The sequence below is a fragment of the Pyrgilauda ruficollis genome, unplaced genomic scaffold (genome assembly GCF_017590135.1).
Source record: "Pyrgilauda ruficollis isolate IOZ18807 unplaced genomic scaffold, ASM1759013v1 scaffold177, whole genome shotgun sequence".
Classification (NCBI taxonomy): Eukaryota; Metazoa; Chordata; class Aves; order Passeriformes; family Passeridae; genus Pyrgilauda; species Pyrgilauda ruficollis.
The window spans coordinates 549195-565339 of NW_024516653.1; the positions used below are offsets into that span (position 1 = coordinate 549195).

Below are 16145 nucleotides of genomic sequence, written 5' to 3' on the forward strand. Positions count from 1 at the left end.
AAACAGGCCCAACTTTTTCCCTCTGTGCTTTCGTTGTTGTGAACCTTTGTACTCCAGTGATACTCTCCACTAATTCAGATTTTTTCCATTATGCAGTACATCCACCTGAGTGGGTGCCCAAGTTCCATGTTTCAGGAGGATGGAGGAGAAGATTTAGAGGCTGCTGCCCACTTTTTGGTACATAGCAGAGTGAAGTGAGGGAAGTGGGGAAGCTGCCAGCCAGGATTGTGCCCTGGGGGCAGACCTGGAGCAGTGCTGGTGCTGGCCATGGGGAGCCCTATGGTTGTGGACCCAGCCAAGGCTTCTTGTCGCCAACACGCTGAGGAAAAACAAGATGTGACTGGAAAGGGGGCCATGTGGAGGCAAGGCAGCACTTTTCTGGGACAAAATCCTTGTTCTAGCACACAACAAATAAAAGGCAGCATCAGCACGGAAGTCGGTGTGAAGTGATGGCCAAAGGTTGAATTGTAATGGGGGATGAGGCTGTAGAAGACCCTCAAAGCCCCCAGGATCCTGGTCATCATGTGGACTGAATTCCTTCCTTCCTTCCTTCCTTCCTTCCTTCCTTCCTTCCTTCCTTCTCCCTCCCTCCCTCTTTAATTTCCTTCTTCTTCTCCCTACCTTTCACCCTACTCCTTTTACCCAAACCCCGCACTCACAGCAGTACCTCAGGGACTAACACGCCAATTTCCACGCCAAGTCTCCAACTTACTAACAAAACTCCCTGATACCATTATTACTGTTACCCTTCCTATTTCCATCATTACTATTACACTATTATTTCTATTTTGCATTACTATTGCATTACCATTGCTGTTATTATTACTACTACAATTTCACTTTCTCTTGCGGACCTCGGCCGTCCCCTTTTCCCTCGGGAGCGCTTCCCGAGCCGGTGTCGCTTCCTTCCCGTGGCGGAGTCACGTCACAGCCGGCGCTCCCGGCGCGGTTCCGGCGGAGCTCCCGCAGGTGGGTGCGGGACCGCCCGGACCCGGCTGCGGGCTGCTGCTGCCCCTCGGGGCTTTTCTCATCGGGGTTCGCTTCCTCGGGATGCTGCTCCCGCGGGATTCGGCTTTTCGGGATGCAGCACCCCCCGGGATGCGCTCCCCCGGGATGCGCTCCCCCGGGATGCGCTCCCCCGGGATGCGGCTCCGCTCCCCCGGGATGCGGCTCCGCTCCTCGTCCCCGCCGAGGGTCCCGTTACAAATTTTCCAGCATCGGCATCCCCCGGCGGGCTGGCTCCTTGCGGGGCAGAGTGAGGAGGCCTCTGGATACACTGTACCCTGCTGGGCTCGCCGGCGGGGCTTGGGGGGTGTCGCTCAGAAGTTTCCAAACAGAAGTGTTTAAAACTGTTATTGTGTTGTATCTATGATGCTTGTCGTTCCTACATATAAACATTTCGATTTTATTTATTTATTTATTTATTTATTTATGTGGTTTATATATATATATGAATATATGTATGTCTATATATGTGTATATATATATGTTTATGAGTTTTTATATATATACATATATACACACATATAAATATATTTATATATTTTTACATATAAAATATATTTTTTAAAATTATACATTTTAATACATAAAATAGATTAAAAATATATAATACCTATATATAATTTATCTTTTTTATAAAAATATATATAAATATATATTTTATATATGTCTATGTATTTTTATATATTATATATATTCATATATATGTTAAAATGTATATGTGTGTATATGTATATGCAATATTTACTTTAAATTTATTTTCTATTTTTAATATTTATTTTAATATTATATATTTCATACTTATTTTTTATACATATAGGCACACAAATACGTATCATATATGTAAATATATATTTCATGTTGTCTATTTTATGTATTTATATGTATATCTGTAGGTATATATATCAGTATGTGTATATATTTAAAACTTTTTATGTTATATATATAATGCATATCATTCCTACATATAAACATTTTTATATTTTAATATATATGTGTATATATATGTATGCATTTACAAATACGTAGATATGTATATATATGTGTGTATATGTAAAGTATCACATAATATACAATATAATTATGTATATAATTAATATACAGTATTATTATGTACATATTTTGTATAACATACACTATTATTAATACAATTATTGATACACTACACCAAAGCAATATTAATTGCATATTAGTGACATATTAATATGACCTTAATATGACCCATATAAAGAGTAATATGGATTAATGTTAGCAATATGTTAATATTTTAATATAATTGCTATATTTGTTAATATTATAACATTATAGAATGTGTAGCATCTAAGATATTAATATAATTTTGTGAGATATATGGTTACATATGAAATACTGTGTGTTGTGTTCTATAATATATGTGGCATATATATTATTCTCTATTGTGCTGTTATTGCTATTATCTTTTAAGCTCCGTTACAAACTTTAGATTATGGTAGCAGTGTGTTGTTTTGTGCAAGTTCTGTACAGCATTCAGAAAAGGCCACTACAGCAACCTGTTGGGTGTAATTTGAATTATCTGGAATTTGGAGTGTGGCCCTGGACCAGATTCTAGGATGCAAGCTCCTGGAGGGATTACTGAGCAAAACGTGTTGACAAATGTGACACTTCCATCTTTTCTGGGATGGAATGAAGTGTCTTTTTGGCATTTTCCCCAGGTTAGAGGAGAAGATGCATGGAAGCTTGCACTGATTGATGCATAACATCACCCCACAGACACAGCTGGTATTGCTGATGGTATCTTTGAATTTGGAGCTGCTGCAAGAGCCTGATTCTCCCTGAAAGACTTCTAGAGTTATGAGCATGTGCAAAAAGATTTTCTTGTATTTTGCAGGTCTCCTCTGAATGTCTGGTGGGGTAAAAGCTGCGTGAGGATCTCCAGAGCTGCAGGGTTTGCTGTCCCCACTCACGTGGGCTCCCTGGTCTGTGTCACCTGTTTTCCTGTTCAGCATTTCCTTGGTAGGTAATCAAATGCAGACTGCCAGAAAATTTAGTTTCCTTGATGGCCGTCGCTGGTTTTGAATGAGGGACAACAGGAGATAGGTGTTTTACATGCCATCAACATACTTTCTGTTATTTGCACCTACTTTCTGCCCCCATTCTCTTTCAGCTGTTACTTAAAAGGTAAATACTTCAAGGAAAAAAAAATCCATGCTTGTCTTGCCTTGATTGATGCTCAGATTAAGTTTATACAGATACTCACCTCATCTAAATAATGGATGGTTTTAGTGTCACAACTTACTTTTCCTGCAGATGAGGATTTATTGAGTGATGGAATTCTATTAACAGGAATTGAGTCCAACTTGGCTCTGCAAATTAGAGCATGGGCCAAGCTCAGACTCAAAAGAATAATTTGTTAAATCTGTAGCATTGTGGTGTAGGGGAAGGTAAATTCTCAAGTTTGCAAGCATCCTTCTTTGCGTTTATGTGTTCATTTTTTTCCGTCAAGCAAATCTTTATAATTGGGGGTAGTCTAGAGAGAGATCCAGAATAATGGTATGGAAAGTTTTGTGCATTTTAGTGTCTTTGGTATTATTTTGCTTAGGTGAGTAGATAGACAGGACTTTGTTTCTTTAGGTTATCTAGAAAAACAGCCAGCCAGTCTCCAGTTAGCCCTGGAAACAGCAGATTCTTTCTTCAGTGGCAGTACTGGTCAGGGAAGATTTGCTGCTGTATTCTGAATTTCTTGAAGGTAGTATTTCTGAATTCTGAAGGTGGAATTTCTTGTAATCAGCTAAAATTAGTGAGGAAGTTAAGGCACTACTGGCGAATTTTTTTCTTTTTTTTTTTTTTTTTTTTTTTTTTTTTTTTTTTTTTTTTTTTTTTTTTTTTTTTTTTTTTGGTAGGTCTCAAAGCTTAGGTACTGATATTGTTTTGTTAATTCCCTGTCAGTTGATGTTTTGGTAGGAGTTGTCCTCAGGACAGCAGAGCATGGAGGGATCAAAAAAGGGCTGTATAGGACTGAACTGGAGCTGTTTTATGCACATATATGTGTGAAAGGCAGAATGGGATCTATGAAAATCTGGGCTTCATTCATTCTGCTAAAACAAAACAATTTGAGAGCATCTTCCTCATTTGGAAGGCTTGCTAGGCTGGCAACAAAAGCGTTCTTAAAAAACTTGTCAGAAAGGAGACCCTTTTTTTTACCCCCATTGTTTATGTTGCACGTGAACAGGCCAACATGCTGTAAACACTTCATGCCAAAACTATATCCATTCTAGACTTTTATTTGTTCTGGGTTTAAAAATTTTTTGCATCTGACTGAGGCTCTTCCTGCCATCCAAATCTGCATTTTACCAAAAGGTTCCAAGCTTGTCCTTTACATTTAACATGCAAAATCCCAGGCAGTTCTATTTCCACCTTGGTAAATGAAACAAATGCAGTGGCTGCCAAGGAGTGTGACCTTTGGCATTGTGTGCTGTGCCAGTCACTGCTCAGTGGCAGGAATTTTATTGCTCTGCCCCTTGCAGCTGACTCTTACTAATAGCTGCTGTCTTCTGGCTGTGCAGGAAGATTGGTGGAGCAGTGCCCTGTCACCCATTTGATTTTTCTTGTGGTTGTGGCTTGGAAATACAGCTTTAGAGTCCACTGCAGTGCTCTTCCTTAGTGGTTATTCTGGACAAACTGTCCTCTTAGGAAAAAGCTTTGTGATATCAGTACTGAGAGATCCAGTGAAGCAGAAGGGCACTGGGTTCTTTTTGACTAAACATCCTAAACTGTGCCTAGCACTTGCAGTGAGATCCTGCTCACTCTTTAGCTGCTGGAAATTGTGACATCACCTTGTGTGTTTAGCTTTAGATAACACAGCTGCAGGTTAGTCAGGCCTGAAGCTGAGCAGAAGCAGTTTGGCTTTGGGTGAAAGGGATTCAGTTTGGTTTTCTCAGTGTAAATTCTGATATCAGGTGTCATGTCTGCTGGTAATGACAATGCAGACTCCCTTTGCCTTCCTTTTTCGTCCCTGATGTCCTAAAATGCCTTGTGAAGGTCACATTAAGACAAAAGTTTAGAGGAAGCAGTGCTGCTATTAATGACATTATTAACAGGTGACTTCCCGACTCCAACTTGGCACCCTTCAATAGCACTTAACTTATTCAAACTCTCTCTCAAAGGGATCACAAACCCATCAATTAATTTGCTGTTGCTGGAAGGACTTAGGGCAGTGTGAATGCTTTTAATATTGCCAAGTTAAATCATCTTGGCTACAGCTTTTTACTCACTGCAGAACGCATTGTATTAATATTCTGATTAGGTACAGATTAGTTTTTTTGATGGAATAATTTGGGTAAGTAGACTATGTCAAATGCTGTAGCAAGATTACAGAGGTTCAAAGCACAGCACTTTGCATTTTTAAATATGTAATTCCAGCTGGCATCTGTGGAGCTGGAGCAGCATAACACATTTATGTCAGCATTTGTGTTAGGGAATTTAAAAGAGGCATTTCGACAGGAAAATGTAGGTGTTTTGTTGTTCTTTCCTCTTTTTTTTTTAATGGAACTGCTGGTTTCTGAGCTGCACAATGTTTCTGGCCTGCCACATAGTAAAGCACCTCCCTGATGAATGTGTTGATACCACGGGCACAAAAACCCTGGGATGAATGTTTTGGCTGTGTGTGATTTAGAGCCGCCACAGAAGCGTCGCGTTTATCCTGACATTAAATTTCATGAGCTATAACTTGGCGCAGAACAACTCAAGAGTTTTATTTTTTTTTTTCCTGCCTGGAACAGGATGATGGTGCTCTGTTTTCTGAGCAGAGCCCTGCCACGAGCCAGGCATTCACCCTGCCCACTGGGGAGACAGCTCTGCTCAGCCAGCACGAATAAACCAGTGTTGACTTTATTCACCAAGGTAAGAGCTGTTCACGCAGTAAAGCTGGGTGAGACTGTGTGTTTGTCAGCTCTGAAACACAGGAGTTACAGATTAAATGGCTTGTCCTTGCCTTCTTTTCCCCCCCTTCAAAGTAGTGTTGGGCATTTCACTTAGTGGGTTTCTGCACACTGGGCTTTCTGCACAGTGCTGCTGTCGTTGTGGCGAGTAAGAATTAGCAATCAGCAAATATTTCAGGACAGTTTTGCCTCTGTGACTCTCTGGTTCATTTACTAGTTGAAGGTTTGGCCCAGCTGCCAGTGTTTCACCCGGAAAATGGAGAACAGAGATGAAATGTTGCACACAGTCTGCCAACCACAAGCATCAGCAGTCAAAAGCAGGCTCTTCAAAGTGCTCGTGTTAAATTTCAGCACCACCTGTGAGACTGTAAAATTTATCCAGTTAATGTTGGGAGCACGTGAGGGAAAAGTAGATTTTGTTTTACCCTCTTTTTGCTTTACTGGCAGCAGATAAAATGGGTGTAGTATTCCTAGGCATATTTAGAAAACAGATGAGATGAGCAGGAAGAGTCATTTGTGGACTGTCACAAACCATGAATTGTTTTCAGTTATTACCTGCATAGTTCTGCAGTTTTATAAAGGATGGCACAGGGTGTTTTTTTTTCTGAATGTATGTGGTTGTTGCAGCTTTTAAGAGAAGAATAACTACAAATGCAAAGCACTAAGAGTGCTGACATCAGTGTGGTGGTTTTAGATACGATTAAAATAATTTCCTCCTCCTGCACAGTGTTTTTTCTTTCCATCTGTGAACATACAGGAATGTTTAAAATGTGTGACAAATGAATAGGTTAAAAATAATAGGTCAGCATCCATTTAATAATCAGAACTGTATTTTAAAGAGCAAACAGCTTTCTCTCTCTGTGCCCAGCTCAGCCTCAGTTCATTCATAATTCAAATGGGGTGAGGTAGGCAATAATGCTCTTACCTTTGGGTTAATAATTGCCAAAAAAATTGCTCTTTGTGTCTTAAAGTTCCTAACTAGTGTTAGGATTTAGGAAGGCACTGTGTGAAATCAAATCTTCTAGTGGCAGATTTCCAGCAGTTCTCTGAAATGGCCTTTTGTTGAAGGTGTTTTTTAACAGTAAATGTTTACTGTTAGCTTTAAAAGTTCACTGGCAATTGCAAAGAAAAGCACAGACTATACAAAAAATCTAATCTACACTGTTTATGTTGATTGACCCCTTGTTTGCCTCCTTCTTATTTTTAATAAGGAGAAAAGGAGAAACAGAAGGGAGTTATGACTTCTAGGTAAAATGATAGAAACTACCAAATGGGTTTCCCTTGTTTCCCTTTTTCTGACCACCTGAGCATTTGTGCACCAATTGCTTGTATAAATGTACTTTTAAAAAGGATTTCACTGTTTGTTAAAATAATTCACTTTTGATTTTAAGCCAGTACCACCTAGTGCTTAAGCTTGCCATGAGAGTAAAAGTATTTTCTCCTATAAGTTAGCCATCTTTAACAAATGCATTTATGTACCTGGTATGTTTGGAAGCTCTCCACAGGCCTAGAGGAATGAAATGTGTCCTGTTTTAACTGGAAAGAGCCTGGTGTGTTACAAAAGTGATGTGCTACAGAGCTGATGTTCTGGGTCAGTTCCTTTCAGTCACCAGTATCTGTTAAACCAGTCCCTCCAAAAGCAGCCAGGACTTCTGTAGAAGAACACAGCACTTCAGTGTCCTGCTTACGTTTTCAGAGCACAAGGACTTGTCCATGTGGGAAAGGCAGTTTAGGTTAGATCTAAATAAAAGTAGAGTGTTTAATATGAAGTAATTCACACTACTGGAAATTTCACATTACAGGAAACAAAAAAGTAGCTGTTTCAGATTAACTTCACATTTAACCAAGCTCTAGGAAGATTTTTCAGTGAGAGAAAGAGAAGAAGGTCTTTTCCAGCTGTGGGAGGTGTTTTGGGGCAGAGGGACAGAGTGGTCAGGTTCATCTCCATACAATTTGCCATGTGAATTATGGGCCAAATTCTGGTGTTGCAAACATTGGAGCAGCATGCTTTCATATGAGTTAATTCTTCAGTTACAGCCTGGGTGGTCAGCAGAACTCAGATGAGGAAGTTTTCTAAAATGTGAGGGGTTTTTTGACCTCATCACAGGTCAAAACTCTGAAGCTGTTTGCCAGTTCTCCTCACTGGAGGTTACTCTTAGAGTAACTCTAAGAAGAGTAGAGTTATTCTTCTCTTCCAGCTCTGCAGTTTGGAGGATCCTGCTTAATTTCTTCCAGGCAAAGCCACGCAGTCTTAACTTTACCTTCTTTTCCCATTTGAACTGAGCCATGTGTCTTGATCAGAGACAGGCTGGAAATTACTTGTGTGGCTTTCTCATTCCTCTTTTAGCAGGAATGGTACCTGCATTTGGTGATGACAGTGCTTTCAGATCATTCCCTTGGATCTGCTTTTAGAAAACTGTTGAATTTGCCCCATGAGAAATGCAGTAGCCAATGTAAAATAATTTCATTCAGTGGCTGGATAGTGTGTTGGGTTTTTTGGTTTTTTTTCATCCATACTGCACTGATAAGTAAAGTTTTAGAAAGCCCTAAGACAGGGTGCTTGGTGCAGGGAAGGGAACCTGAATTTACAGGAATTAATATAATGTTCTGTGTGTTATTTCACTGTACAAACAACATTTGTGTTTTACTGCCTGCTTTAAGGTACTCTGAATGTTTTCATTTAGAAACCATGCCCTCTGTGTGATGAAGCAAAAGAAGTTCTTGAGCCATACAAGAGAAGGGTAATGTATGGAAATTCTGTATATGTTTTCTATATGAGAAGAACAGTTAATCAGGATTCTTCCTTTGTAAAAAGAAAATTACTTGGATTTATTTGCATCTGTTACTCTTTCATGGATGACCTCTTCAAGACAATTTCAGCACTGATTTACATAAAACTCATTATCCAAAAGCGTTTTGTGATAATGCTACTCAAATAAGGATTGGCAAACTAAACCAATACAAACCATGTAACAGGAGTTCCTGAAAATACTCCTTTTGCAAATACTGTTGCCTTGTCTGAAGGAGTTTGTAACTTTTATGAGCCAGGATGTAATTTGGGAAGGATGTGACTAAGTGGGGCTTTGAATATTTGAACTGTGTGACTGCAATTTGTGCCATTTTTCAGCCAGGTTTTGATCTCTCTGTTGAAGGATGAAACTTTCAATACAAGCCTTAAGAACTGTTGCACTCTGCTGCCCGTTTTGTTCCCAGCTGTGTGTTTGTTGAGGTTGCTGCCCACAGGAGAGTGGTTCTGCACAGTGGAACAAGAATATTCTGGGCTAGGGAGAGATTCCCTTGTGGAGAGGCAGCCAAGGGTTGTGGCTACATATATTGTGTACTCAAAAAAACAGGCCCTTATCTACAACACAAAGAATAAAGCCACAAGCTTCAGGAAAACAGCCTTGCATTTCTGAGGAAAGCACTGATCAGAAGACAAGCAGGTATTGTTTTTCAGTGTCCAGCAGGAACTGACATATTTCTTCTCTGCCGCAGTTTATTCTGCAGGAGGTGGATATTACCCTTCCAGAAAACTCAGCGTGGTATGATAAATACAAACACGACATACCTGTTTTTCACTTAAATGGGAAGTTCCTAATGAAGCATCGAGTCGACATTCAGAAATTTGAAGACCAACTTAGGAAGCTGGAGATGCAAAGTGAGGGAAACCAGTGAAGAAAATGCAGCAGATCACAAAGGTGAAAAGAACTTTGTGGAAAAAAAAACATATTCCTTATCTGGCTTTAAATTTCTTAGGACATATGAGTCTGAAAAATTGAGTGCCTTGTGTTCTGTTTTGTATTAATCACCCAGCCCAGCTGCACCACTTTTTCTGTGCTGTTCCTTTGCTGCTCTCGTGGGCTGGTGTTTTCCCTGACAGAATAAAAGCTGCTGCTCCACAACAGCAGATAAAGTAAACTCTGTTTGTATGGGGTCGGCATGGCCAGGTTTGGGTGGTGGGGGGGGTTTCTCTGAGAAGATGCTGGAAGGTTCCCCTGTGTCCAGCTGAGACAGCCAGCTCCAGGAGGGATCCTCTGGCCACATCCCAGACCATCAGTGATGAGGAAGAAGAAGGAGAGAATGTTTAATAAAATTAACACAAGCCCCATTCTCCATCTCCTTGCACCACTGAGGGGAAGGAGGAAGAGAGAAGATGGAGAGTGAAGTTAAGCCTTGGAAGAAGAAGGGAAAGGTGGGATAAAGGAGTTTTAAAGATTTAGTTTCCTTTGTCTTTATCCTACTGTGATTTGGTTGGTAATAAACGAATTTTCCTAAGTCTCTTCTTCCTGATCAGTGACCAGTGGCTGATCTCTGTGTTCTCATCTCAGCCACGAGGTTTTTATTGCATTTTCCCTCCTCTGCCCAGCTGGTGAAGAGACTGATAGGGTGACTTTTGTGGGTGGCATCCAGCCAGGATCAGTGTTTAAAAGATGATTAGCACGTGTAGACATATATTAGACTGTAGGTGAGTAGGAGAATTCCTAGAAGAAGTCTAGGAGCCTAATCTAAATGACAATTCAAATAGAAAATAGGGCATTTACTGTTGAGTTAAAAGGACACTTGATTAAAGACCACACACTCACTGGAATTGTATCTGTGAAATGATCGTCACAATTTGATACAGTTATTGCTAACACCTCACAGTGAATAGTTTGTTTTTCACCTTTCAGTTCTGTCTGCCATACAGCTGCAAATCCATTTATCAAGTGGCAAGAATGCCGTTTTTTCAAGGATTGATGCAGTTACATTAGTTACATAGGCAATGCAGGCCAGTGAAGGAGACAGAATGCCCAAGTTAAACATTATTTTCAGGAAGAAGAGAATGACAGATTCAGGGAAAGACAACCATTTTAGGTTAAATAATCTGTAACAGACTGCAGAAAGTTGCTGGTATTTTTGATGTACTTAATAGATTCTTTAACAAATAAACTAATCCCTACCTGCTGCATTTTCATTCTTCTTATCGTGGTGATACTCAGTCTTTTCTTCTCACTAGGAGTTTAAGCAGGTTCCCTTGACAGATGGGTCTTCAGAGAGGGAAGAATCCAGATGCAATGCCTGGCTGGAGCAGCAAACTGAAATACAGCAGGATTCAAGAAAGACTCTGAGTTTTGGAGTATGGTTTTTAACAAGAAGTCAGCTGATCTGCTGTGGTGAAAATGGGCTGTTCCTTCATGGCCTCATCCTGTGTGTCTTTAGCATTTGACAAATAATTTGCAATCCAGTTTTGATGCATTCCCCAAGATGAAAAATTTCTGGGGAGGAGGGAGTAAGAAATTAAAACTTTCCTCCAGCTTAGCAACTTCAATCCATTCAGGCTGGGGTCTGAGACTATCCAGGGTTTCCCAGGAGGGAGACCTGTGCCATTTTTATGGCAGAGAACTTGAGGTAAGTTCAGCCGGATCATGGATCCACAGAGTTTTTCATCACCATTAGCAGAAGAACAGGGCTCTAGAGAAAAAAAACTATACTTTCTGCAGTTCATGATGCTACAGTCAAAGTTCTGAACGTTCCACGGGTTACTGTTAAATAAAAGATATGAATTATCTCTGTATCAGCAAGTGCCACTTGCCTTTCTTCTGTGATTTGAGATGGTTTCAGAGGGCCCAGGTTTTTTCCTTACTGAGGTTTTCTTATCACAAAACTACACAGAGCACTTGTCAACCATAGCTCAAGTGCTCTTCTAAAATGTAACAGCATTATCTCAAAGATGGGGACGACAGAGGTCATGTGGACTCACTCCATTTCCCAAAATACATAACTAACAGAGACTGGCAGAGCTCTCAGAGAGGTTTTTGCCTTTGTTTTATTTTAGTAAAGGTCTGTTTTGGGAAGGAAAAAAAAAAAAAGAGGAAGCTAAAACCAAACTTCTTAATCATTTTAGAGCTGATGAATCCCTTGTTCCTTTTTCTGTCAGACTGTGGAGAGTTTCCTCTGTAGCCCCTGCCAGATACTTGTCCCCCATTTATTTTGTAAAGTGGATGATAACAGGATTTCCATAATAGGTTTTGTCCATTGCATAGCTTTTATGAGTGAGCTTGAGCTTTTCCATTAGGGCTGTGCTGCCAAAAAACCTTCCAGTGGCTTCACTGTTCTGCACTTTTAAGAGAGTGGAAACCCTCTTTTCATCAGCTTGGGCACAGGGATAGGAGGTGGGAATGTGATAATATGGAGTATTGGTGGCACCTTCATTTTCCAAAAGCAAGAAAGGATGGATCCTATGTAAATTGGAGGGGTTTTTCTCCTTTCTTGAATGTAAGAAATGGAGCTGTCTCCCAGCACGTGCATCTCTCTAATCAAATGTGTTTAAGAATAACACAGATATTAAAAGGAGAAGGTATTTGTCCCGCTGAATATGTATTTATGGAGCAATGTGCAACTTTGTGAAAACTGGCAATTTACTCTTTTGGCAGTGAGTATTGGCAGGAGTGCAAAACCTTGTAATGCACTATCTCTGAAGTAAAAGGAGAATGAATACAAGATGGATTTATTTCCTATTTCTGGCCCATGAAAAAGCACATAGACAATGTCCCATCTTCTTCCACTAACTATAAAAAACAGATACCCACTGGGCTTACTTTCTTCTATGTTCTGCTTCTCTGACTCTTTCTTTGTGTCCTTAAATTGTGCACAAGACATGGAAGAAAATGTCTCATTTCTTTTAGGCACAGCACTCCAGGCACAGTGTCTTCCTCTCCAAAGTGGCCTGTGGTACATAATCTCATATTCAGCTGTAATCACATGGCCATCTGGATTAACTGCACATGGATGTAAACTAAACCCAATGTGCAAGTGTTTGCAAGTTTTTTTTTCCTTTTTTCTTTTTTCTTTTTTATTTATTTTTTTTTTTTCTATTTTTTTTCTTTTTTTATCTTTTCTTTTTAATTTCAGTGGCAATATCACTTTGCAGGCAGTTTTGCTTTATAGTCTACCAATAACATCTCTCTTCTCTTTCATCATGCCCTGCTGGCAAGAAGGCTCCATCCCATTCTTGTTAAACTGCTTTGCCTGTAGACCCAAACTGAGTTTTGGAAAATCATGACTGGAGCTGTGAGAACAGAGCAGTTTCCAGTCAGGGAACTCCATCTGAATAATAGCCTGAGCTGCTTTGGCAAAAAAAATCATGTTAAGAACAACAAAATTTATTCTCTGTCCTCTATCCTCACCTCTTGTAGCATTTCAGATCAAATTCTGGTTCTTGGTCTGGATCTTCCAGAGATAAATGACATATGACCAGGCTATCCAAAGGGTAAAATGAGTTCCTGCAGGAGACAAATATTCCCAGCTGTCTGTCTTGTCCATGGAATGAGCTGCAGGGACTGAGGGCACTCCAGACCTTCCTCGTTTTCCCTCAGTGCTGCCTTCTGGGGCACATATGGTTGATTACAAGGATAAAATCTAAATCCCTCCCAGTCATACACAAATCTCACTGAAATGAGACAAAACTGCATCCACTCCCTTCTCCTGGGGGGAAGAGTGATGAGTGCCATGTGGATTGCTGGGATGCACCTAGACATGAGGTCGGGGTGTGCAAAATTCAGGGTCTTGCTACAGCCCAGGTAGTTTCAGCCTGCCACATAAAGAAATGAGGCTCAGACCACATAATCCTGAGTCAATCCAATCCTTTCCCTTCCTTTCTCCCCTTTCTGAGTCCTTCCCAGGAATATTTAACACAGGGACTGAAAACAAGATGATACAGCTGGGTTTTTTTCTTGAGGGTTTTGGGGCTGGTTTTATTTGTTTGGTTGGTTTTGGGTTTTCTGGGGGCTTTTTCTGGTTGTGTGGTTTTTCTTTTAGTTTTTGGTTTTTTGGGGGGGGGGTGTTTGTTTTTTGGTTTTGTTTGGTTTGGTTTGGGGGTTTTTTGTTTTGTTTGTTTGGGGGTTTTTTGGGTTTGTTTTTTTGTTTTTTTTTTTTGTTTGTTTGTTTGTTTGTTTGTTTTTTGTGGGTTTTTTTGGGTGTGTTTTGTTTTGTTGTTGTTTTGATTTCAGTTGGATTTTTTTCTTAAGTATGGCATTCCCTAGAGATCTGCTCCTAGAAAGTTGGCACCTGTCTCTCCATCCAGTGGAGAAAAGCACGGTGAACCAAACCACCAAACCAGATTGATACACACAGATTTGATTTATACACCAGACACCAATTCAAGCTTCTTCTCCATTGCCACAGGATCTCCAAGGTGCCAGGAGCTGAAGCTGCAGATCTGTTTGCAAGGCTGGGATCCAAGCCACTTCACTGATGTCCCCACTGCTTTGAAAAAAAACCTAAATTTCTACCTATTTTACCTTATCTGCCTCCTGCTAAGGTCATGCCAGGCTCTCCCTTTTTATTTTAATACCCACAGGTATCACCTGTGTGCTGTTCCATCCCCACCTGGAGGAGCAGCTGTGTTGCTGGGGGTGAACATGCAGGTGCAAATATAGGTGGGCTTTTTTTTTTTGCTTCACTAGCAGGAAAGCAAACCAAGGGCAGCTCCTCCCTGCCCCTGTGATTTGCCTTCTAGCAAGATTTTAGTGCATCTTGCTGCTCTAAGGGGCAGCTGTATTCAGGGAACGCAGCAATTCTGTGAAACAGAAACAGAAATGCTGCAATAGTCCTTTTATTTCCCAACAAAGCAAGCGTGACAGAGGCAGTGAAATGCAGAACTGTGGTTAGGCAAGGGAAAAATATTAGCCTGGGGGGGGCGGTTTATCTTTGCAACTTGGGGCTGTCATTGTTGAAGCAGCTTCAGCCGGGTCTCAGCAGCTCTGGAGCTTTCCCTGACCTCAGCTCCGGGAAAGCTTCTCCCCTTCCCGGACCGCGGGCTCCTGTGAGGCTTTTTTAACTCCCGTGTGGCAGGAAAAGGAGGGAATTCCTTGATTCCTCGCAGGGAATCGGGCTGGCAGGGAGCTGTCGCTACCCGGGCGCTCCTTTGTGTCGCTGCTGCTCCGCGGGTGCCAACAGGGGAGGAGGAGGAGGAGGAAGAGGAGGAGGAGAAGGAGAAGAAGGAGGGGTTGATGGAGAGAGGTCCTGTGGCACAGCCGAGCCCGAGGCTGCTGCTCCTGTCTGTCTCCCGTTCATCCCTGTTTTTGGAAGGACAGCTGAGGGTCCTGAGGAGGAGGTGAGTGTAACACGGGAGTGAAAACCTCTGGTTCTTGCGTTTTCTGTGCGGGAGCGAATTGCTGCTTCTTTCCTCTTGTTCTTCTTCTTCCTAATATTATTGTCATCGTCGTCCTCCAGTAGTTCAGCTGGGGCTTGGGTTTAACTCTTTCAATTAAAGAAAACGGAGCAAAACCGTGTGAAGAGTGGTAATGCCCGGCGTGGAGCGATCTGGCTGGAGGCTCCTTCTGGCAGAATTACCCTCGGGACTTCGGAGCCGGGGAGGAAAGAAAAAATACAGTTTCTGTCTGTTCCGGAGGCTGTGACAAACTGTAGCCATTTCTGGGATTCAGCCTAGGAATTATAAATCCTTTTGCCCTTTTTATTTTTAAATTCTTTTCCCTTTTAATTGCCGGGTATCACAGGGCTCTTTGCAGATATAAGGGGTCATGAAACTACTCAGTAATGTACCTGTTCCATATCAGAGGAGTTCAACTTCCAATGCAAAGCAATAGTTTAAACTTAAATTTAACCCCCTGGGGCTGCTGGTGGTGCATGCAGGATGTTTACCAAGTGATGTCTCAACTTTGGACTGTCCAGGGCAACCCAGCCACCCCCGAGTCATCAAACCAGCGAAGGCAGAGCACGTTCACCTATTAGAGATTACTTGTTTTGGCAAGGGTGTTTACAGGCCATCCAAGGTCCACTGGAATGGACAGGAAAACTCTCGGTGACTCATGTCCGTGGGCTTTGGACCACTGCAGGGTGTTTGGAAATGAGCTTTGCCAAGTGGAGCTCCGTAGGTAACCCTCCCACAGCCCCCTCGGCTTGTAAAGGGAGTGGGATGAGGTGCAGAGTGGTGTCAGACAAAAAAAAAACTGTGGGCTTGTGGCTTGCTTTAGATACATTTGCTAATTGCACGCGCCTTCCTTGGGGGTTTTACGTGTCATTGATCTTTAATTAATTGCTGATTAATTGCTGTTTGTGCGGCTGATGTGCAGCCTGTCCTTCTGCAGTAATTGTTATTGTGGTGGCATCTTGGGGTGTGCGGTGTCTGAAACTTCCAGGGCTGGGGTGCTTGTGCTTGGGGTTCAGAGGCATCAGACTCGCCTGGGAACACACAGATCAGCTGGCTGACAGATCTCCCAGTCGGAA

The 16145-nt window shown here is 41.5% G+C and overlaps 1 protein-coding gene across 2 annotated transcripts; it reads left to right on the forward strand.

Annotated features, from left to right (window-relative positions):
• Positions 1-930: 930 nt before the first annotated feature.
• Positions 931-9822, forward strand: CUNH5orf63 (chromosome unknown C5orf63 homolog). Of its 2 annotated transcripts, none has more exons than XM_041464272.1 (5): positions 931-969; positions 2870-2994; positions 5760-5880; positions 8603-8659; positions 9414-9822. In XM_041464272.1, exons 3-5 carry the CDS (start codon positions 5761-5763, stop codon positions 9591-9593), a joined length of 357 nt encoding a protein of 118 aa, XP_041320206.1. In that variant the 5' UTR covers positions 931-969; positions 2870-2994; position 5760; the 3' UTR covers positions 9594-9822. The 2 variants fall into 2 exon arrangements, with proteins under 2 accessions (XP_041320206.1, XP_041320207.1); XM_041464273.1 differs by having other exon boundaries at positions 954-971; positions 2875-2994.
• The last annotated feature ends 6323 nt before the right edge of the window (positions 9823-16145 follow it).